This window comes from Ranitomeya variabilis, chromosome 6, assembly GCF_051348905.1.
Source record: "Ranitomeya variabilis isolate aRanVar5 chromosome 6, aRanVar5.hap1, whole genome shotgun sequence".
In the NCBI taxonomy this organism is placed as follows: domain Eukaryota; kingdom Metazoa; phylum Chordata; class Amphibia; order Anura; family Dendrobatidae; genus Ranitomeya; species Ranitomeya variabilis.
In genome coordinates, this window is record NC_135237.1 from 100,438,177 (window position 1) to 100,460,259 (window position 22,083).

Consider the following 22,083-nt stretch of genomic DNA (forward strand, 5'->3'; position numbering starts at 1 on the left):
CACACACACACGCAGCCATCACACACACACAGCCATCACACACACACACCCAGCCATCACACACACACACACGCAGCCATCACACACATCACACACACACAATCTCCTCTGTGATGCAGGGGCGGCTGATGTCCATGTGCAGCTCTCTGCTGAAGTCTTCAGTCTCCTGCTCACAGCTCTGCACTATCCCGGCACCTCCCCCGTCTCTCCTTCTCTGCCGGGATAGCAGCTAAGAGCAGAAGCCGGAGCTCCGTGCACACACAGCCAGAGGTAGTGAATCGCTGACCTTTCTTCTTGATTGCTGCAGGCTCTCTCCTTCAGCGTGGCAGCGCCGCACAGGGGGCGGGAGGGGGGGGGGGTGTTGCGCGGGCGGTCAGGAGGCAGCTTTTATATAAAAAAAAAAAAAAACAGGCTCTCTCTACGTCCCGGAAGTGGGCGGGGCTTCACCGGCGGCCGCAAATTCGGGATTTTAAATGCCCGAAGCGGGACAGCGGGACCCCGGTGCCAAAGCGGGACTGTCCCGCTGAAATCGGGACGGTTGGGAGGTATGGGTGAGTGGCGGCGCCGAGGTGGCCGCAACCATTATGTGCGGTGCGGGGGGGGGGGCGCGGCGACGCGAGGCGATGATCTGACCGCTCAGCTGTCAGATTTGCAGCTGAGTTCGGGCAGGGCGCGCCCGCGCTCAGCACTGAGCGCGGCATCCGCGCCCCTGACAGCCCTTAAACAGCAGCAGCAGCGGGCAGGGGACCACCGGGGCCCGAGGCCTCTCCTGCGCCCCCCGGCCCCACGGCGCCCCGTGTGGCCGCCCTGCCCGCCCTGTTGAAGAAACGGCCCTGGCAGCAGGTTTACCTGCAGTCCTATGTAAAGCTACAGATGAGGCTATCTCGTGGTGTCCTGGAGTTTTCCCATCTGTGCTTTTACATAGGACTGCAGGACACCAGACTCCGGCCGCCGCACACAGCGCTCAGGTGACGGCTCCTCCGCCTGCTGCCTTTTTTCTCCTTTCTCATAACGTCTCGGTGAGATCGGAGCAGGGGCCGGGGCTAGTGACGCGCACACTGGGGTAGCGCCTGCTGCACAGCAGTGAGAAGCGTCTCCATTGTCCTCTCTACAGCCGGCCTGGATTACATTCCCGGGAGGGAGGCGCTGCGGCCGCACAGACAGTGAGCATTACTACCGGCGGCCGCACAGACAGTGAGCATTACTACCGGCGGCCGCACAGACAGTGAGCATTACTACCGGCGGCCGGCACTCCGCCCACACATGTGACCGAGCACGTGGTCAGGGCATCAGCGCAGCTCCTTTCTCTGTACACGCCGGTAATGAACCCGGAAGTCACCAATGTCACCCTCCATCCTGTGCTCGGGAGCCGGCAAGTTGTAAGTGCGCTTCCTGCAGGTGAGGGCTCCTCACACAGGTCTGTGTGCACTGATGTGCCCGATTGCGGCCATGATGCCACGTCCTCTTGCTGCATCTCTTCTGTATGACTGGCACTATGAGCCCCATTATCGGGAGAGAGTGCGTCCCAGCACCGGGGAAAGAGGGCGCCCCAGCATCGGGGAGAGAGCGCGCCCCAGTACCGGGGAGAGAGCGCGCCCCAGTACCGGGGAGAGAGCGCGCCCCAGTACCGGGGAGAGAGCGCGCCCCAGTACCGGGGAGAGAGGGCGTCCCAGTACCGGGGAGAGAGTGCGTCCCAGCACCGTGGAAAGAGGGCGCCCCAGTAGCGGGGAGAGAGGGCGTCCCAGTACCGGGGAGAGAGCGTGCCCCAGTACCGGGGAGAGAGGGCGCCCCAGCTCCGGGGAAAGAGGGCGCCCCAGCATCGGGGAGAGAGTGCGTCCCAGCTCCGGGGAAAGAGGGCGCCCCAGCATCGGGGAGAGAGCGCGCCCCAGTACCGGGGAGAGAGCGCGCCCCAGTACCGGGGAGAGAGCGCGCCCCAGTACCGGGGAGAGAGTGCGTCCCAGCTCCGGGGAAAGAGGGCGCCCCAGCATCGGGGAGAGAGCGCGCCCCAGTACCGGGGAGAGAGCGTGCCCCAGTACCGGGGAGAGAGCGCGCCCCAGTACCGGGGAGAGAGGGCGTCCCAGTACCGGGGAGAGAGCGTGCCCCAGTACCGGGGAGAGAGTGCGTCCCAGCACCGTGGAAAGAGGGCGCCCCAGCAGCGGGGAGAGAGCGCGCCCCAGTATCGGGGAGAGAGGGCGCCCCAGTACCGGGGAGAGAGGGCGTCCCAGTACCGGGGAGAGAGGGCGTCCCAGCACCGGGGAGAGGGCGCCCCAGTACTGGGGAGAGAGGGCGTCCCAGCACCGGGGAGAGAGGGCGTCCCAGCACCGGGGAGAGAGGGCGCCCCAGCACCGGAGAGAGGGCGCCCCAGTACCGGGGAGAGAGGGCGCCACAGCACCGGGGAGAGAGGGCGTCCCAGCACCGGGGAGAGAGCGCGCCCCAGCATCGGGGAAAGAGCGCGCCCCAGAACCCGGGAGAGAGCGCGCCCCAGAACCGGGGAGAGAGCGCGCCCCAGCATCGGGGAGAGAGTGCGCCCCAGTACCGGGGAGAGAGTGCGCCCCAGTACCGGGGAGAGAGGGCGCCCCAGTACCGGAGAGAGAGGGCGCCCCAGTACCGGGGAGAGAGTGCGCCCCAGTACCGGGGAGAGAGTGCGCCCCAGTACCGGGGAGAGAGTGCGCCCCAGTACCGGGGAGAGAGTGCGCCCCAGTACCGGGGAGAGAGTGCGCCCCAGTACCGGGGAGAGAGTGCGCCCCAGCACCGGGGAGAGAGTGCGCCCCAGCACCGGGGAGAGAGGGCGCCCCAGCACCGTGGAGAGAGTGCGCTCCAGTACCGGGGAGAGAGTGCGCCCCAGCACCAGGGAGAGAGTGCGCCCCAGTACCGGGAAGAGAAGGCGCCCCAGCACCGTGGAGAGAGTGCGCCCCAGTACCGGGAAGAGAGTGCGCCCCAGTACCGGGGAGAGAGTGCGCCCCAGTACCGGGGAGAGAGTGCGCCCCAGTACCGGGGAGAGAGTGCGCCCCAGCATCGGGGAGAGAGGGCGCCCCAGTACCGGGGAGAGAGACATAGAACCACATGTCTCCTGTCAGCCCTAAGGCTTCTTTCACACGTATGTGTCTCCGGTACGTGTGGTGACAGTTTTCACACGCAGACATGTCCGTTTTTTACCGGTATCGGAAATATCAGGACATGTGAAACCAGTCTAACAGTGATGTGGTCTTATACGGCCCTGCCCTGTTCACACTGAAGTTACAGTGTGTGTCTCATGTAGGCACCAGAAGACTCCGGGCACATACCTCCATACCCAGACACCTCTATGGCCCCGTCAGCTCAGATCCATGTCCGTCCGCCGTTATTTTCTTCAGACGGATGCCACTAAACATGTATACTGTTATACACAGCACTGGCAATAATTAGTGTAATTGTCAGTGATGAGGCCACGATGTAATGGATGCGCCCTGCCATATTGTCTGCGCTGTATGACCCCCACAATCCCTGCCTGACAGCTGGTCCAATCACCTCAACTAACAAAATCATATGTGTGTGCATCTGTAGTCAAGTCCGAAAGTGTTGGCACCCTTAAATTTGTTACAGAAAATGAAGTTTTTCTCCCAGAAAATTATTTGCAATTACCCTTTGTGTGAATTGGAACAACAACAAAAAAACAAGAAAGAAGGTCAAATTGGACACAGTTTCACAGAAAACTCCAAAATTGTTGACACCCTTTGGAATATATAACTTCAATCAATCACTTCTTACAACCATCAACAAGCTTCTTACACCTCTCAACTGGAATTTTGGACCTCTCTTCTTTTGCAAACTGCTCCAGGTCTCTCGTATTTGCAGGGTGCCTTCTCCCAAAAGTAGTTATAAGATCTCTCTACGGGTGTTCAATGGGCTTTAGATCCGGACTCATTGCTGACCACATCAGAACTCTCCATCACTTTGTTTCCATCCATTCCTAGGTGCTTCTTGAAGTATGTTTGGGGTCATTGTCCTGCTGGACGCAAATCCAGCTTTCTGATACTGGGCACTACATTGCAAACCAAAATCTGTTAGTAATCTTCAAATTTCATGTTGCCTTGCACACGCAGTCAACACACCCAGTGCCAGAAGCAGCAAAACAACCCCAAAACATCTGTGAACCTCCACCATATTTGACTGTAGGTACTGTGTTCTTTTCTTTGTAGGCCTCATTCTGTTTTTGGTAAACAGAATGATGTGCTTTACCAAAAAGCTTTGTCATGGTCTCATCTGTCCTGAAGGCGCTTTCCCAGAAGGATGATGTTTTACGTACAATTTAGCAAACTGCAGTCTAGCTTTTTATGTGCCAGCAGAGGGGTCCTCCTGGGTCTTCTGCCTTAGCATTTCATTTTATTCAAATGTCAAGGAATAGTTCAGACTGACATTGATGAACCCTGAGCCTGCAGGACAGCTTGAATTTCTTTGGAACTTGATTGGGGCTGCTTATCCACCATCCGGACTATCCTGTGTTACAACTTTTCATTAATTTTTCTCTGCTGTCCAGGGAGATTAGCTTCAGAGCCTTTGTTTCTAAAATTCTGGGTTATATTGCACACCGTGGATAAAGGAACATAAAGATCTCTGGAGATGAACTTGTAACCTTGAGATTGTTGCTATTCAGCAATTTTGGTTCTCAAATCCTCAGACAGTTCTCTTCTCTTTCTGTTCTCCATGCTTAGTGGCACAAATTGCACAAATGTAGTCAACTTCTCCCCTTATTATCTGGTTTCAGGTGTGATTTTCATATTACCCACACCTCTTACTTGCCACAGGTGAGTTTGAACGAGCATCACATGATGGAAGGAAAGTTATTTACCCACAATTTTGGAATTGTGTCAACAAGTTTGTCCAGCCTATTTTGTTTGGGTTTTTTTATGTGAGATGATGTCCAATTTAACTTTTTGTCTGTTTTTGTCTTATTCCAAGACACAAAGGAAATAAATGTGCAATAATTTGCTGGAACAATTTCAATGGTGCAAACACTTTCGGCCATGACTGTATACCGTGTTTGTATATATAACCCACATGCACCGTATATACACTCCTCAACATTGAAAGTGCCCTACAAAGAATAATAAGTTATAAATTATAAAGTTATGGAAATCATAGAATCTATAGATATGTTAATGATAAATCATTTTTGTAATATTTTGACTAATTCATTATCGAGTATGAGCGCCATGCACAGAAATCCTCACACTTACACGCATTGACTGCCATCAATGAGGTTCTTAATGGTTGTCTGAGGGATATTTATCCACACTGAATGCACTTGGTCAAATCATCAAGATCTGCTGCTGGCTGCTCCCTTTGCAGTTGATGACCAATGATGTCCCTAATGTGCCCAACTGGAGATTAATTCAGAAACGCTGCAGGCCATGATAGCACGTTTATGCACGCAGGCTGCTGACAGCATAAGCAACATGCGGCCTGGTCTGTGGAAAAACGTCTCCTGGGACACTTTGGAGAAATGTTTGTAGCACTGGTTCTACAACCAAATGTGTGTGATCCCAAGCTGCTAGTGTACCTAGAATGATGACCATATGAATCGGGCCACCTTACATTATACCACCCCACAGCCAGGAGTAAGATTAGGGTGATGTTCCCTAGTGAAGGCCTCTTCATTCACCTTACCTAAGTACCGCTCTTAAAGACTATCATGGTGCAGAGCAAGACCGTATTAGAGGCTGGAATGGAGGTCTCTCCTCTTCAGTGATGAGTCCCATTTTTATTCTGGATGCAATGATAACTGGAGATTGATCTAGTAGTCATGTTGGCAATTCCATGAAGAGCCTGGTCATTGCACCAAAGTAACAGTGAAGAGGTTACAAGTATGTCAATTAATTTTAAAGGTGTTTTCCAAAAAGTGCAAGGTATTCGCTATCTATAGTATAGGAGATAATTTGCTGATCACTAATGTCCACTTATACTATGGCATTTCATCTAATGCAATATATAGGGTGACATCTGCTGCAGACCTGCAGGTAAGACATGGAGATTTGTTTAGCTTTTTGATGCGTATTTGCCACTAATTTCACCAGTGTAGACCTAGACCATGTGAATACAGCCTTACAGTTCATGTACATGGCACTGCAATCTCTCTCCTCTCAAAAATAAGGCAAGAAAATACTTTGCAGTGTATGGCATGCTAACAATGGAATTGGTCTACCCAAAACTGCAAGTTTTCAGCCATAGAATGGAGGAGAGCTTGCTGATCGCTAGGGCTCCTAGGGATGAAAGAACTAGACGCAATGTAAATGGCACAGCATTGTACTCTGCTTTCTCTGGCAGTCCCATGGAAATTGTAGGGAGCAGAGTTCGATCATGTGCACCTCCTGGGCACTGAAGCTTTGTTTCTGCACAGCCCCACACCCATAGTTTCAGGCCGTTGTTCTGTGGATTGCTGATTCCCCCACGTGAATGTGCCTACTGCTCTGTTACATATGTGCAATATAGGGACTAATTATTATAATTTTTTGCTTTTTCCAAATAACTCAATTTCTTGAATTCTAAATCCTCTTCTAATTTCAATTTCAGGTATCATAAAGTGAGTGAAACCCTGAACCGTTTGGTGAACATGATTAATCTGTGATCCCTCATCCTGGAGTAAAGGTTGGTTTTGTAGTTATGCTTGGATGGGACATGCTGGATCAGTAACACTGCCATTATTTGGTTACTCAGCATTCACTTCTGTTTATTGCTTACTTTGCACTGTACCGTATAATTATTATATATGAGTAGTGAACATTTCTACACCAGTATAGTCATCTATACTTTTAGTATCAGTTCCCCATGTTTTTTTTTTTAAGATCTTTGCTTGCTGTCCTTTGATAGGAATTTTTTTTTTAAGCTTCCAGGGGATTAACTGTGTCTTGGTCATGTGATCTACACAGCCGCATTGCCTAGTACAAGGCTTATTGCAGAATACTGTATTGTAACTGTACTTGGTTCTGCACTTGTGTGTCCATCATGTAGCCTGCAAGTAAACAATCTTGTTTCCTATTGATTATTCACAAGTAGAATTATTGTAAGTTTTTTTGGATACTTAGCCTTGACACGAAATATCCGACAGGCATGAATTTCAGAAATTACCTTATATACTCGAGTATAAGCCGACCCTAGTATAAGCCGACCCCCCCTAATTTTGCCACAAAAAACTGGGAAAACTTAATGACTCGAGTATAAGCCTTGGGTGGAAAATGCAGCAGCTACCGGTAAATTTCAAAAATAAAAATAGATACCAATAAAAGTAAAATTAATTGAGACATCAGTAGGTTAAGTGTTTTTGAATATCCATATTGAAAATCAGGAGCCCCATATAATGCTCCATACAGTTTATGATGGCCCCATAAGATGCTCCATATTAAAATATGCCACATATAATGCTGCACAAATGTTGATTATGACCCCATAAGATGATCCATACAGACATTTGCCCAGTATAATGCTCCACAAATGTGGATTATGGCCCCATAAGATGCTCCATACAGATATTTGCCCCCATATCATGCTGCACATGGCCCCATATAATGCTGCACATGGCCCCATACAGATGCCCCATACAGATATTTGCCCCTATATCATGCTGCACATGGCCACATAAGATGCTCCATACAGATATTTTCCCCATATGCTGTTGCTGCGATTAAAAAAAATAAAAAAAATTACATACTCACCTCTCCGGCCCCCAGCACTCGCTATAGTCACCTGCTCCCCATTCCACTGCTGACTGCCGCTGTGTCTTCCATCCTCTGCACCGACGTTCAGGAAGAGGGCGGCGTGCACTAATCGCGTCACTGCGCCCTCTGTCCTGAGCGTCAGTGTGGAAGACACAGCGGCGCCGACGGTGGAACGAGGAGCAGGCGACTATAGCGCACTGCCCCCCGTCATACTCACCTGCTCCTGGCATGGTCCCTGCTTCCTGGCGCTGCATTTTCTTGCTGTAGTGAGCGGTCACCGTTACCGCTCATTACAGTAATGAATATGCGGCACCACCCCTATGGGAGGTGGAGCCGCATATTCATTACTGTAATGAGCGGTACCGTGTGACCGCTCACTACAGGAAGAAACTGCAGCGCCGGGAAGCAGGGACGTGCATGGACCGCACCAGGAGCAGGTGAGTATTATTAGACAGCCCCCACTCCCCCTCCCCTGCCGACCCCTGGGTATGACTCGAGTATAAGCCGAGACTTTCAGCCCAAAAAAGTGGGCTGAAAATCTCGGCTTATACTCGAGTATATACGGTAATTGTTCTTTAATTTTTAGATTTTTTTTTTTCTTTTTTTAGTATCATCTAAATATTTGACACACATTTATTAACTTTTTTTTCTTGTATTATATTTTTATGGTTTAGGGTTTTTGTTTTTTTTTCATATTATGCTTGATTGTCCGTTAATTTTTCCTGTTTTTTTTTATTTTTTAGTGTATTCCAGGATATAACGTTTCGCTTGTTTATTATATGCACACATAACGTGATGCTTTTATTATGGGCCAAGTGTATTCACAGTCAACACGTGTTTCTTCGCTATGATTGTGTTTTAGATGAGATCATTGTAATGCATTTGTTATACCATGATTAAGGGCGAGGGACTCGCCAGAAACGCATCGGTTTTAACATCCCTTTTTGTCATTTTATGGATACAGCATTAAAAAATTATTGAACTTTATTCACCTTTGGATGTGCTGTCTCTTCCGTCTTGCCCTTGTCTAGATAGCATATAACTGAGTACAAAAATGTATATAGTTCTATTACAGTAAATGAATATTATATGCCTGCCAACAAATTCATGTGACCACTCGGAAAACCATGAAAGCAATAGAGAGGAAAACCCCCCAAAAGCTCAAAGTAGGCGGTATAGTTGAGCCTGAATAGAACCACTTTATTAACAATTCCAGTGGCTACGTGGTGGCAGAAAAGGCGCTCACGTAAAATGAATTAAAATATATTTTTGGCATAGCATATTGAATAAAATCGAAATACGAGAAGGCAGCATACATGTAAAGATAGAACCAGCAAAGTGTGGAAATATGTAGCACAATCCCAGATGAAGTGCTGAGGTGCAGCCTAGTATTAGTGCATTATCAGTACATCTATGGGTGTAATGAGGAGTATAACGCACATAGCCATTGTGTATTGCCATACTTTGCTTGTTCCATCTTTACATGTATGAAGCCTTTTTATATTTCAATGTTATTGTATATGTTATGCCAAAAATATATTTTTGGCACTCTATATATCCACTGGAGCTGTTAATAAGGGGGTTTTATTCAGTCACAAATATACTGTCTGCTTTGACCTTTGCTCAGGTTTTCTCTATTGGGGCTGCTCACTTTCCCCAGTCCCACACGCCCGGTGCCTCGGGGTGATCCTCGACTCTGCCCTCTCTTTCAAGCCACATATCCAAGCCTTTGCCTCCTCCTGCCGCCTCAAACTCAAAAACATTTCCCGGATCCGCGCATTCCTTGACCGTGACACCACAAAAACACTAGTGCATGCCCTTATCATCTCCCGCCTCGACTACTGCAACCTCCTACTCTCTGGACTCCCCTCTAGCACTCTGGCACCACTCCAATCCATCCTACACTCTGCTGCTCGACTAATCTACCTGTCTCCCCGCTATTCCCCAGCCTCTCCCCTATGCCAAGCCCTTCACTGGCTTCCTATCGCCCAGAGACTCCAGTTCAAAACCCTCACAATGACCTACAAAGCCATCCACAACCTATCTCCTCCATACATCTGTGACATGATCTCCCGGTACCTACCAACACGCAACCTCCGATCCTCTCAAGACCTCCTTCTCTACTCCCCTCTCATCTCTTCTTCTCACAACCGCATCCAAGACTTCTCCCGTGCTTCCCCCCTACTCTGGAACTCTCTACCCCAGCACATCAGACTCTTGCCTACCATAGAAACTTTCAAAAAGAACCTGAAGACTCACCTCTTCCGACAAGCCTACAGCCTGCAGTGATCCTGAACCTACTGAACCGCTGCACAACCTGCCCTACCCTCTCCTAGTGTATCATCAGCCATCCCCTGCAGACTGTGAGCCCTCGTGGGCAGGGTCCTCCCTCCTTATGTACCCGTGTGCCTTGTTTGTGCTCATGTTTAATGTATTTGTCTGACGTGTATTTGTCTATATTTGCCCCGTATTTCACATGTAAAGCGCCATGGAATAAATGGCGTTATAAAAATGAATAATAATAATAATAAATAATAATATTGGTTTCATCTTTGTGCAGTACGTTTGCAATCAGTTTTTTACAGCAGCTAATAAACATTTACAGTTTCCTATGTTACAGAACTGCAATATATTTGTAAACTGATGCTATACTGTGGCTCCGCATGGCATCCAATTTTTTTGGGCACAGTCATAGACCCGAATGGGCAAGCCACATCTGATTTACGAAGGAAACTAGTGCATACTGATTTTTTTTTCTCACATGCGGATTCGATCAGTGACAAAATTGGTCATCTGCACTGCCCCATTGAATAACTTTGGTCCGAGTGTGATCCATTGAACAGCACTTGGAACGAAAATATAGTTGTGCAAACGAGCCCTAACAGGGGTTTTGTGTTTGTGGAAGAAAGAGCCAGGAATTGATAAGGAGGAGCCATCCATCCTACGCGACCCTCGGCATCAGCAGCAGTAGGAAGTTCACCCGGGAGATTTTCTGTCTGATTTAAAGCCTACTTACAATATTGTAAATTGGTCCGCGTGGCTTCTAAAGACCATGTTACACTGAATGATGCAAACTGTATGGGAATGAATGATCATTATTAGTCTGACGGTTCGGTCCCCATACGGTTGGAATATCTTCATGTTAGCAGGATGTGCTGCTTGTTCACTGGATCCAAGAAAGATGCAGTCAGTGGACAGACAAGCCTTTGCTAATTTGTGCCTTCTGGACGTGCCATTTATTTGGTTTATATTATTTAGCAGACATTATTATTTTGCCCTGGCCAAAAGACAGTTTTGGCTAATACGCTTTATACTTAGATTTTTTGAAGTTGAAAATGGCTGTGGGTAAGGGAAGTCTGAGGCTCGTTACACCCCTCTGTGTTTCATGGTCCCAGTATGGACCACAATGCACAGACTGGATGCAGGTCCCATATTTACCTATGAAGGTGTCAACTTTGGAACCTGCGGCCGGTCTCTGCATCGCATCCCAGACTCTGACTGTGAAACACGGATGTGTGAATCTGCCTTAAACAAAGATAGGTACATGATATTAGTAACTTTGATTCTGGGGCCAAAAAATAATGCAAAGTCATTTCCGATCTAAGCGGAGACCATCCTAGTTGATGGCCATATAGCACCAAGTAGCCCATGGCCAAATTACCAGGCGTCTGTGTGCCACGTGAATAAATCACTGTATTGGAAACCAGATCAGCAGATAATTGGAAAGTGCAAGAAACAACACGTCAACCCCCGATTCATCAAGACTGGCGTTTTGCACACCAGTATTAATGAACAGTGCGCTGGTGTAACAGGCCTACTGATAATGAATATGGTACATCTTTTAGCTGCTACCCGATACCACAAGAAATTTCTCAAAAAGAGGCTTGTCCTAGATCTGTCAAAAAATGAAGTGTGCCCATGGTTTTTGATTCAGTTGTCCAGATAAAATTGGGGAAGAGGTTGTCAACCCTGATGGAAATGATACCTGCCCATACATTACTCCCGACCATAATATGGCTGCTAATGGAGGAGCTTGTGACTGTACACATCATGCAGCCTATTCCAGCCAAGCACATGCGCCTGCGCTATGTGGGTTTAAATGGAGGAGACAATGTGTTGTGTTTAGTCATATGATCCTCCATCATCGGCCATCTAAAGAGTCATGTATTCATTGTAAACAGACTATGGCTGACAATATCAGTAAAGCGATGGACCTCTTTAAAGGATTGTTCTAATCTTCTTTCTTCAGGAGTACACCCTCTCCCCTGCCTCATCGCTGGCTGGGGGGCGCTGCACTCCTGATGGTTGACAGTACAGACCAGTCACATGGTTGTGCCACTGGTCCGAACTGTGCGCTCTCTCCTGCTGCTAGTAGAGGTAGTTTTACCTCTGCAGCACAAGATAAGCTCAGATTGAGGGAAGCTGGCCAGATCCAGTGGTATGGCAGCTTCAGAGCAGCGCAAGCAGTTTCTTGTTTTTACAATCATTTTGCAATTCTAACTACTAAAGGGAATCTGTCAGCAGGATTTCATCCCCACATAACTATATGTGCATGTACCGCTTTCAAACACAAGTCCAGCAATACCTTTACATGAACCTCCATTACTGAGGAATCTATGCAAATGAGGCAGAGTAATTGTAGATCTGAATCCTCTGTCACTCCAGCTCTACTCCCCACACAGTGCCACCTCCTCGTGCTTTACTGACAGCCTCTATGCTGCGTGACGTCAGGAAAAAGAGCTGTCAGGAGGCAGTGACGGGCATGGCTTCAGATCTACCATAGCTCATCAGCTTTATTTCCATATCATTTAAAAAGCTGACTACTCAGGAACGGACTGGCCATGTAATTGTATTCCTGGACTTCTCTTTGAAAGAGCTACATGAACATAAAAATACGGTAGTTTGGGGGGAGTAAAATTCTTCCGACAGATTCCCTTTAAGAACTTGTGTCCAATCCCTTTAAATAAACCCCCTAATGTGAATGAGGTAAATCTCCCCATCCTGTGTCTCAAAAAGGAGATACATAGAACAAGGCACATTCGCATATTGGGGTAAATTTCTGACACTATTCGCATATTGGGGTAAATTTCTGACACTATTCGCATATTGGGGTAAATTTCGGAAGCTGTCTAAAAGGAAAAACTGACCTTTAATGCGTTTAGCAATCAATCAGGACAAAACATTTTTTTTTATTTTTTTTGCTTTCGAAATAGCAAAGCTTTGCCGTGATTGGTTGCTACGAGCAGCGGACACTTTTGTTATGAATGTACCTTTTGTCTCATATAGTAGCCAATATTTGAATCATTTATTTTTTTGTAGATAATTGTATATTTATTTAATCAGCTGACTCAAATACCATGCCCCTTTCTCTTTAGGAAAGTAGAGGAGTCCTCCTGTATCTGCATGGTGTTCTTGTGCAGAATAGAGCAGCTTTGTGTATGGGTTCTATGTTGATGGGATTTCTGATGACTGAGTGTAACTCTGTTGTCCGGCAGGTAGAAGTGTCCGAGCGTTTGACCTCCGCCATGGCTCTTGCTGCTGTTTCTGCTTCCCGTCAAGTGCTCAGAGGGACGACTGGAATTTTCAGCAGTCATTCAGCCTCATTACTGTGGAGGGCCCCAGCTTTGTGCGCTCGTCCCCTGAATAGGTGGGTGATGTGTCTGCAGGCACTATTAAATATTGTTTAAAAAGTGATGTGAGGGCAGTTCTGTTGTTTTCGGAAATAGTTGCTCATCAAACCCTCCAACACTGGATCTTTATTGTTGTAGAGCAGGGGGCGGCTGTAAGTAGCTTTCCCTCGGGTTATTCAGCAGTCGATCCTGACGCTCATGTGTCAGATGCACTGATTGGAAACTCAATAGTGAAAATAGTTCTTTTATTGAGACTGTCGACCATGCCAATAGCATCCATTAGTGGTCTAAGCACCACCATGAATATTCTAACCCGAGATTTTGGATTTATTTGACATAGAAGGAGAATGACGTCACAAAGAAAAACGGATCATTTAGAGAGAACGGCGAACACCTTCAGACAGGAGGTAAGTCGGTGTGTGAAAGGCACGGTGTCTGATCGCTCCCTACCGGCCATGCCGTGTATTACGTAACGACTAGGGGCTGTTCACATCATGTGTGTAGTCTCCATCTGAACATTACACACTGGGAAACGCTTCCAGTGGAAAAATCTGTGTGGCACCCCCTTTTTTTTCTTTTTTTTTTTATTGTGTAGCTTATATAAATTGGCACAGTTTACCACACTTTTCTATACCGCAAGAAAAAAATGTAAAATGACCAGAAGCAAACTCTTCAGGATAATTATTCCTTTTTGCACATATTCCATGAGCTTTTTCCAGCATGCTCCCAAGGTATGGCCATAACATGACGTTGACCTTTCCTCGAATAAGCGTTATGCTGATCATGGTAAATAAATAAATAATGTATATTCACCTCACACTCACCATGTGTAGTGGCATACTGTCTGTTATAATAATGTAATTTTTGACCAAGAAAAATAATATGGCTCTTAAAGGGTTTGGTCATTTTTTCTTTTTGATGGCCTATCCTGAGGCCAGCAATATCTGATCAGTGGGGGCACTACACCCAGCACTTGCACTGATCGGTTGTTACTAGCACTAGACAGACGTTCTCGGATGCTGCCAGAACATTACAGCTCCCTCATTTTTGTAGTGGCCATGATCGTGTGCTGCAGTTCAACTCCTTATGCAACAGAATAGGGGTAGTTATGCAGTACCCGGCCGCAGCCGCTATAGTTTTGACAAAGATACTGTGTTCCAGCCGGCGCTAGTAACAGCTGATCAGCGCGAGTGCTAGGTGTAGCACCCCCACCGATCAGATATTGATGGCTTTTTCCAAGAAAGTAGCAGCCAGATCCTTTACATTTTTTTTTGTTAAGTTGTGTTTATTATTAAACTTATGAAAAAAAATAAAAATAAAACCAGTAAAAAAAGGGCACGGCTACAACATCTAGCAGGTAACAATGGCCTTTACCTTTTAATCCTGAAACTGATCTGTACTTACATCAGGCCTCCTTGGTTGCTTTTACGGATTAGCTACTGGCTGGAGGAGCGAGCCTGAGGCAATGCTAGTCAAACAAAACTGGGTCATTACCAGGATTGATGAGAACAGGAATAAAATCAGGAGGCTTTTTAGTAAAGTCAAGGGAATGACCAGAATCAGCTATTGCTAAACCTAAATAATGCAATTACTGCCCAGTCCTAACTGAAGTAATCCCTAACCACCTCTGCTTCTAATTGTAAAGCAGCGCCCGACCCCTAACCCTAATTACCTAAGTGAAATAAACCCTAACTAAGCTATTCCTAACTGTAAGGGTACCGTCACACAGTGCAATTTTGATCGCTACAACGGCACGATTCGTGACGTTCCAGCGATGCATTTACGATATCGTTGTGTCTGACACGCTGCTGCGATCCGGATCCCCGCTGAGAATCGTACGTCGTAGCAGATCGTTTGAAACTTTCTTTCGTCATCTAGTGTCCCGCTGTGGCGGCATGATTGCATTGTGTGACACAGGTTGTATACGATGTGCGCACAGTAACCAACGGCTTCTACATCGCAAATATGTCATGAAATTATCGCTCCAGCGCCGTGTATTGCAACGTGTGACCGCAGTATACGACGCTGGAGCGATACTTATACGACGCTGCAACGTCACGAATCGTGCCGTCGTAGCGATGAAAATGGCACTGTGTGACGGTACCCTAAGGCCTCATGCACACATTGAGTATTTGGTGAGTTTTTACCTCCAGTATTTGTAAGCCAAAACCAGAAGGGGAGCAATCAGATAAAAAGTATAACAGGAACACGTCACCACTTCTGGTTTTAGCTTATGGAAATTCCCAACATTGTGCCTGTGGCCTAAAAGCTCTTTCACACGTCTGTGTTTCCGATATCATACCAGCTAGTCATTTTATTCTATTTGTATTAAACCCTTTTTGGACATGTGCACCCCTATTCCCATCAGCCACATATGATTTTAAGTACGGTAGTTATCTGGTCCATTCCGGCCTCATAAATTGTAGGCTTTTCCCCAGGAGAGATGACCTATCCGGACACGGACCCAACAATGAAGGATGCCTTGACATAGGCCAATATAGGTGAGCCCAACAGCCAATCTATGCCCTAAGTACTTTCTTTTTTACTGTAATTTTTCACAGCAATTTTGCAGATTAATATTTCATATATATTATATAGCGTTTTCCCATTTTCTATGGCAGTAATGCAGTCTCAATGTTCTAGAGTAATTCTAGTGACGTGGTGGTTGAGTGGGTATGGCCGACAAGAGGTCGTGGCCTCGCTCTGTACAAGTGTATGGAAGCGAGGTTCGCCCCCTGGCCAGGCAGAAGTATGTAAACCTCACATAGTGCTCTGAAGCCGGCGAATCCCCACAACGCACAATGCATGCGCTGGGGGGATTCATAAGTCTGCAGTCACATGATGTGGACCGGACAACCCCTTTAAAAAGCACATCTGTTTGATGTCCAATCACCTCACCTCACTAATATAACTGTTCCCTGTTGTCCCTTCCTAACTGTTCCTCAGAATCTGTCCCTTCTATCTATCCTCACCCCCCGCGTGCACCAACCTGACAATGCCTGCAGCTTACTTCGCAAACTCCTGCTGACCTGTTCCCTTTAAGAACACTGTCCTGAATCAAGAATGGTGTCTACACATCCTTCAATGGCACCTGTTTCCAACCATCCAGGAGCAATTTTGTGATAAGCTATGCTTTTTCCAGCATGAGTGAGCACCACGTCACAAGGCACATGCGATAACTAAGTGTCGCCGTCAACAAAACATTAAAATTGTGGGTTCATGGCTAGGAAACTCTCCGGCTATTATTTCCATAGATAATCTCTGGTCGATTCTCAAAAAAAAATAAAATAAAAACACAGAAATGTAACCCCTTAGTGACCACCAATATGTCTTTTTACTGACCTGCTTTGTTAGAGACTAGCCTCCCTCCATGGCTGACAATCCTGTAGCTGTCGGCTCTACACGATAGCTGACAACTTGCTGCATCAGCCTCGAATTGTGTTGGAACCAACTATAGTTGTTTAACCCTTTGAATGCTGCTGTCAATAATGACTACATCTTCTGAATGGTTAACAGAGTCTGGCGGCTTCCTCTTCAACCCCATCGGCACCCTGAGATCTTGATCGTGTGATCCTGATGTTTGCCATGGCAATTCACGGCCAAATAATGGCATTAACTTCAGAACAGGCCTTTATAGCCAGCAGACTTTATCAACATTTTGATGTTCTTCATTCCTGTAACGCCACGTTGCATTAATTCCTGAAAAATACTTGAAGGGTTAATAATCTATCTGACAGCAGTTTTGAATACAGTATTTTTTTGAATGGTATCACTTTTGGGGTATTCCAATATATAGGGCCCCGAAAGTCACTTCAAAACTTAGTAGGTCCGTAAAAAAAAATAAGTGTTGTAAATTTCCTTGAAAAATGAAAAATTTCTGCTACATTTTTAAGCCTCCTAAAATGCAAACAAAATAAAGTAACATTTTACTAACGGCGCTGATGTAAAGCAGAGATTAGGGAAATGTTCTTTATTAATGTTTTTGTGTGTTATGACTATCTGGATTAAAGGGATAATCATTAAAAGTTTGAAAATTGCGAATTTTTTGACATTTTTTTTGTAAAATTTCTGATATTTTTTATAAATGTGCTCAGCAGGGTTTGGCCCAGATATCCAGCATGTCAGGGCGCATTGCAGAAGTCTTGAAAAAATAAGGGTATGTGCACACGATGCAGATTTAGTGCAGAATTGGTGCAGAACTGCACTGTGATTTACAGTACAATATAAATCAATGTGAAATAAAAAGCTGTGCACATGGTGCAGAAACACTGCAGATTTCAAAGAAGTGCATGTCGCTTCTTTTGTGCAGTTCTGCAGCGTTTCTGCACCCCTCCATGATAAAAATCTGCACTGGTAAAATCTGCACAAAAACTGCATAGAAACTGCACAGAAACTGCATCAAATCTGCACCTGCGTTTTCTGCCAGGAGATGCAGATTTAGTGCAGAAAATTCTGCACCACATTTCCTACGTGTGCACATAGCCTAAGGATTAGCACTGTAAATATTGAGTGTTTGCATTAACTTAATTTATTTTTCAATAAACATTGAAAAACGTATGAAACGCTCATAATTGTGCTTCAGTAACCAGACAAATATCAGACTAAGAGATGGATAAAAAAAAACACTGGAGGAGCAAACGTAGTGAAAACACAAATTTGTGTCCATCTCAAAACTTATGACCGCCACTGTAGAGTTGATCTGGGTCGTTCTTGATATTCATGAGCTTAGTATAACCTGCCCTCAGCACTGATCGGCACCTTTCTGCCTATGCACAGCGTACACCGAAAGATGTTCATTGATGTTGTGAACGGGGGTATACAGAGCTTATTATTACGTCATCATTTGAGAGGACTAGAAGAGTTGCAGTAAATAGTGGTTTTATCAAAACTGCAAAAATAACCTTAGTAGCAATATGAAGTGTAATTAACGTGTCTTGTATTTCAATCGGAGTGACAATTATATGACAGATCCTCAGGAGAATTCATCAAATTCCTATTTATGCTAGAGGTGCATCTCTTGTATGAAATCTTCTATTAATAAGAACTAGTTAAGTGGTTTTCACAGCGAAGTAATTTTTTTTATTTTTTTTGACAGATTATTTCTCCTGCGAAAATTTGTGGGATAACGAATGAATCTTCCGCTGTGAAGAGAGTGCGGCTTGCTGTGGAAAATAGTGAATTTACTTTTAAAGCGGGACAGTGGTAAGTGCCTACACTTGGTAATTGTGTCATCTGCGATACGCCATTATATTCAGTGCTTGTCACTATCCACAGCCAGGTGTATAAGGAGTGTGATCCCTTATCGGGATACTGGGGGTGTTGAGGTTTTTTTTTGATTGTTTTCTCTTAAGCTTTTTTTAATTCATATATCAATTTGTGTTTTTCTTAATTCCATTATATGTGTTTGTCGTTTTCAGTTTTTTTTTTCTTTTTTTTTGTTTGGTACTGTGGATCAGGTTTGGGGCTTTGAGATATTTTTGCCTAATTTATCATTTTTGACTTTTAAAAGAGGTGCACACCTTGCCACACATGTGCCCTTCCTCCCCCGGAGTGTTTCTATATACACCAGAAAACTATTAAAGGGAACCTATCACCTCGGTTTGCCGCTACAAGATGCAGCCATTGCCTTCCGGGGCTTATCTACATCATTCTGTAATGCTGCAGATAAGCCCCGGATCCGACCTGAAAGAGAAGAAAAACAAGTTAGATCATACTGACCCGGGGGCGGTCCGGTCCGATGGATGTCGCAGGTTTGGATCCGGCGCCTCCCATCTTCATACAATGTCCGCCTCTTCCTTGCTTTGTGCCGCGCTCCGGCGCAGGCGTACAGATTTGCACTGTTAAGGGCAGACAAAGTACTGCAGTGCGCAGGCAGCACTAGCTTTTCAGAGGTTTCTAGCCTCCTAATTATTTTTTCTATTTTCTGGCTGACAGAAATGTGTGGTGCCAGGCAGGCCCTTTACTACGATGGCGTCCATTGGGATTCTGTCATGCTGCGCTGTAAAAATGATGGACTCGGTGCAACAGAGGCTCCAAGTCCGATATAAAGAAGGCCTTTCCTATGACTTATGATCCGCTGAAAAGTGCTGTGGCATCGTCCAGAAGTAAGCAATATATGCCAAGGAACACAGCGGCCCCCCGCATGTTGCTTTATCTCACTTGAATGGCAGATAAATTATTACTATTATTATTTATTTATATAGCACCATTAATTCCATGGTGCTATACATGAGAAAGGGGTTACATACAGGGTTATAGATATAATTTACAGTACACAAATTTACAGTGACAGACTGGTACAGAGGGGCTAGTACCCTGTCCTTGTGGACTTACATTCCACGGGATTGCATTGTATTGCATCCTCAGCAATGGCCACCAAGCAGTGTACAGGGCTACTGTGTTCTTCCCCATACATTGCTTACTTCTGGAGTGTATTTCAGCTGATCATGGGGGTGTTGGATGTCAAACCCCCTTTGATGTCATATTTATGTCCTTAAAGTCACAGCAATCTAATAAACTTTAGCGTTATAAATATCATCTAAATCTAGGAGGCTGCATACAATTTAATCAGAATCGTTGTGTGAATTATAATCTGCCAACATGGTGTACTATTCCAAATTTTCCATGATTTGTCATTGGATAATCCTAATTTTGCAATTTAGGGGACTCTGTATTTCATGCTGGACTGTTCATTTGTGATATACAAAGTAACTAGTAGATGGCATATTTCTATTTAATAATCAGACCGGAAAATATAAGGTCTTCATAATATTAGAGCGTAGTTTGTGCTAAAGAGAATCTGAATCTGTCAGTAGGATCAACCCTCCTAATATATATATATATATATGTAGGACATAGGAAGCTGAATAAGAGGATACCTTGAGATCTGTGATCCAATGTCTTATTCCAGAGATAGACATATTTTCTTGTGCATCAGATCACAGATACCACGGCATCATTGTATTCAGCCTCCTATAACCTGCATACCCATATAGACGGCTTAGGAGGGTTCATCCTACCAAGAGATTCCCTGTAGAAACTTTGGTATGGAGAATATCTGCACACCATCAACCTTTGGCAGGATTTACCCATCTCTTGTATACGTCTGTGTATGGTTTTTTAACAGACCGCATGCTGTCCTATAAGTTTCACTGATCTGTACACACCTTAAACACAAAGAATGACTCCGAGCGTGACCTATTCTACTTATACTCCCTCATTAAAGACAATGGCGATCTGTTAAACACGAATGAAAAATCGAAGATATATTTTGTATGTCATGGTCTCTGATTTATCCACTGACTCTTAGCAATGTATACCTGCTTCAGTCTAAAAAATGGATGAGCAAAAACTGATACAACACAGAGGCAAAACGGATAACCATTCTGAGAAAAACGGGGTGTTTTACACAGGTGTAAAAATGTGTGAATGTATCCTTACACTTTATAAAAGGCTTCCATGAAAATAAATCACACTAGCTATTACTGCAGTGGTTTTCAGTATGCAGAAGGATCCAGCTTCTCGGAATCAAACCTTCTTTATTGGTGGGATTACAACATGTCATAACCAAGTTATAAGTCATGCATAGTCCATGACTGGGTGGTCAGAGACCAACCTGGCTCCCAACGCGTGTCTGCTGCTTCCACCCTTAACCATGAGGACTTCATTACACCATTCCGGTGTGCACAGCGGAGCAGAGTGGTGCTCATGTGCTGGCGCTCTTTTGCCTTTCCCCGCGCATGTGAATGAATTATAGTACTTTGCCCTGTCCTCGGTAGGGCAGAGAAGTGCGGCTGTGCAAGAGCGCGATGCAGAGGAACCTGTGTAGATGATGTAAAATGTGTCATCCTCACTAAGCAAGAATAGAAGAGGCGCTGGATTAAGAACAGTGGCAGCCATTGGACTGGCCCACCCTGTAGGGGAGTATAATAAAAATTATTTTTGGGGGGGCGCATTGGGGACATTTATACAGTATTCTAGAATGCTGTCGCATATGGCTTACAGGTGCTAGACCTAGTTTATATGGGAAAAACCTGGTGACACGTTTCCTCTAATGATATTCTAGCATGTGCTTCTCTCTGTGGGAATCTCATGGTGGCTATTTAGGATGTTTTGTTTTTTTTTCCTTTTGTTTTTTAGTTTGGGGTTTGTAAAGTTTTGCTTCATAATTACAAAAGAGGAAGTGTGTGTGTTCGTTGTCTTACTGCTTATCTCCATGTGAAATAACAATGTACCAAATATAGAAGCACAGCCTGAAAATACCGCGTCACACACAGGCCGCTAAGGCGCTTCTTATAGCACCTTTGGGTTAAAGAGAGCATAGACTTAGATTTTTATATTAGTATTTCAGTATATATTCAATTTGCATATATATTTTATTTTCCTTTTGTATTGAATTTATTTATTTTTTATTTCAATTTCAATTTATATTTTTACAGATAAATCTAACTATGCAAATGTATTAGATATGTATGGATACACCAACCTTTAGATAACAAGCGTGTACATGGCCTAGCGTATGCCATTCTTAGGGCATGTTTGGAAGTGCGCTAATAATGCATGTAGTCTGCACATGACTCTATCAATAAAGTGTTGGCTAAGCTGCAAGAATGAAAGCCAAAGCATCGTTATATAACATCGGTTATGATTATAACATCCAAAAAAAGAGATAAAAGCCACAGAATCAAGAAAGAGATAAAAATGTAAAAAATGCCTCTCAAATGCAATGAAAAATGCAAGTGACTTGTATTACGTATAGGTGC

The 22,083-nt window shown here is 45.4% G+C and overlaps 1 protein-coding gene across 4 annotated transcripts in view; it reads left to right on the top strand.

The window, feature by feature from the left end:
* Positions 1 to 950: 950 nt before the first annotated feature.
* The window catches only part of OXNAD1 (oxidoreductase NAD binding domain containing 1), a 79,671-nt gene continuing 58,538 nt past the window's right edge, over positions 951 to 22,083 (top strand). Inside the window, exons 1-5 of one of the 4 annotated variants that reach the window (XM_077268862.1) lie at positions 951 to 1,194; positions 6,550 to 6,624; positions 13,187 to 13,338; positions 13,662 to 13,728; positions 18,417 to 18,523. In XM_077268862.1, coding sequence (XP_077124977.1) covers positions 13,217 to 13,338; positions 13,662 to 13,728; positions 18,417 to 18,523 — 296 coding nt within the window. In that variant the 5' untranslated portion in view covers positions 951 to 1,194; positions 6,550 to 6,624; positions 13,187 to 13,216. Of the gene's footprint in view, positions 1,195 to 1,250; positions 1,399 to 6,549; positions 6,625 to 13,186; positions 13,339 to 13,661; positions 13,729 to 18,416; positions 18,524 to 22,083 lie in introns of those variants that run through there. The other 3 variants (XM_077268861.1, XM_077268859.1, XM_077268860.1) reach the window with 3 other exon arrangements.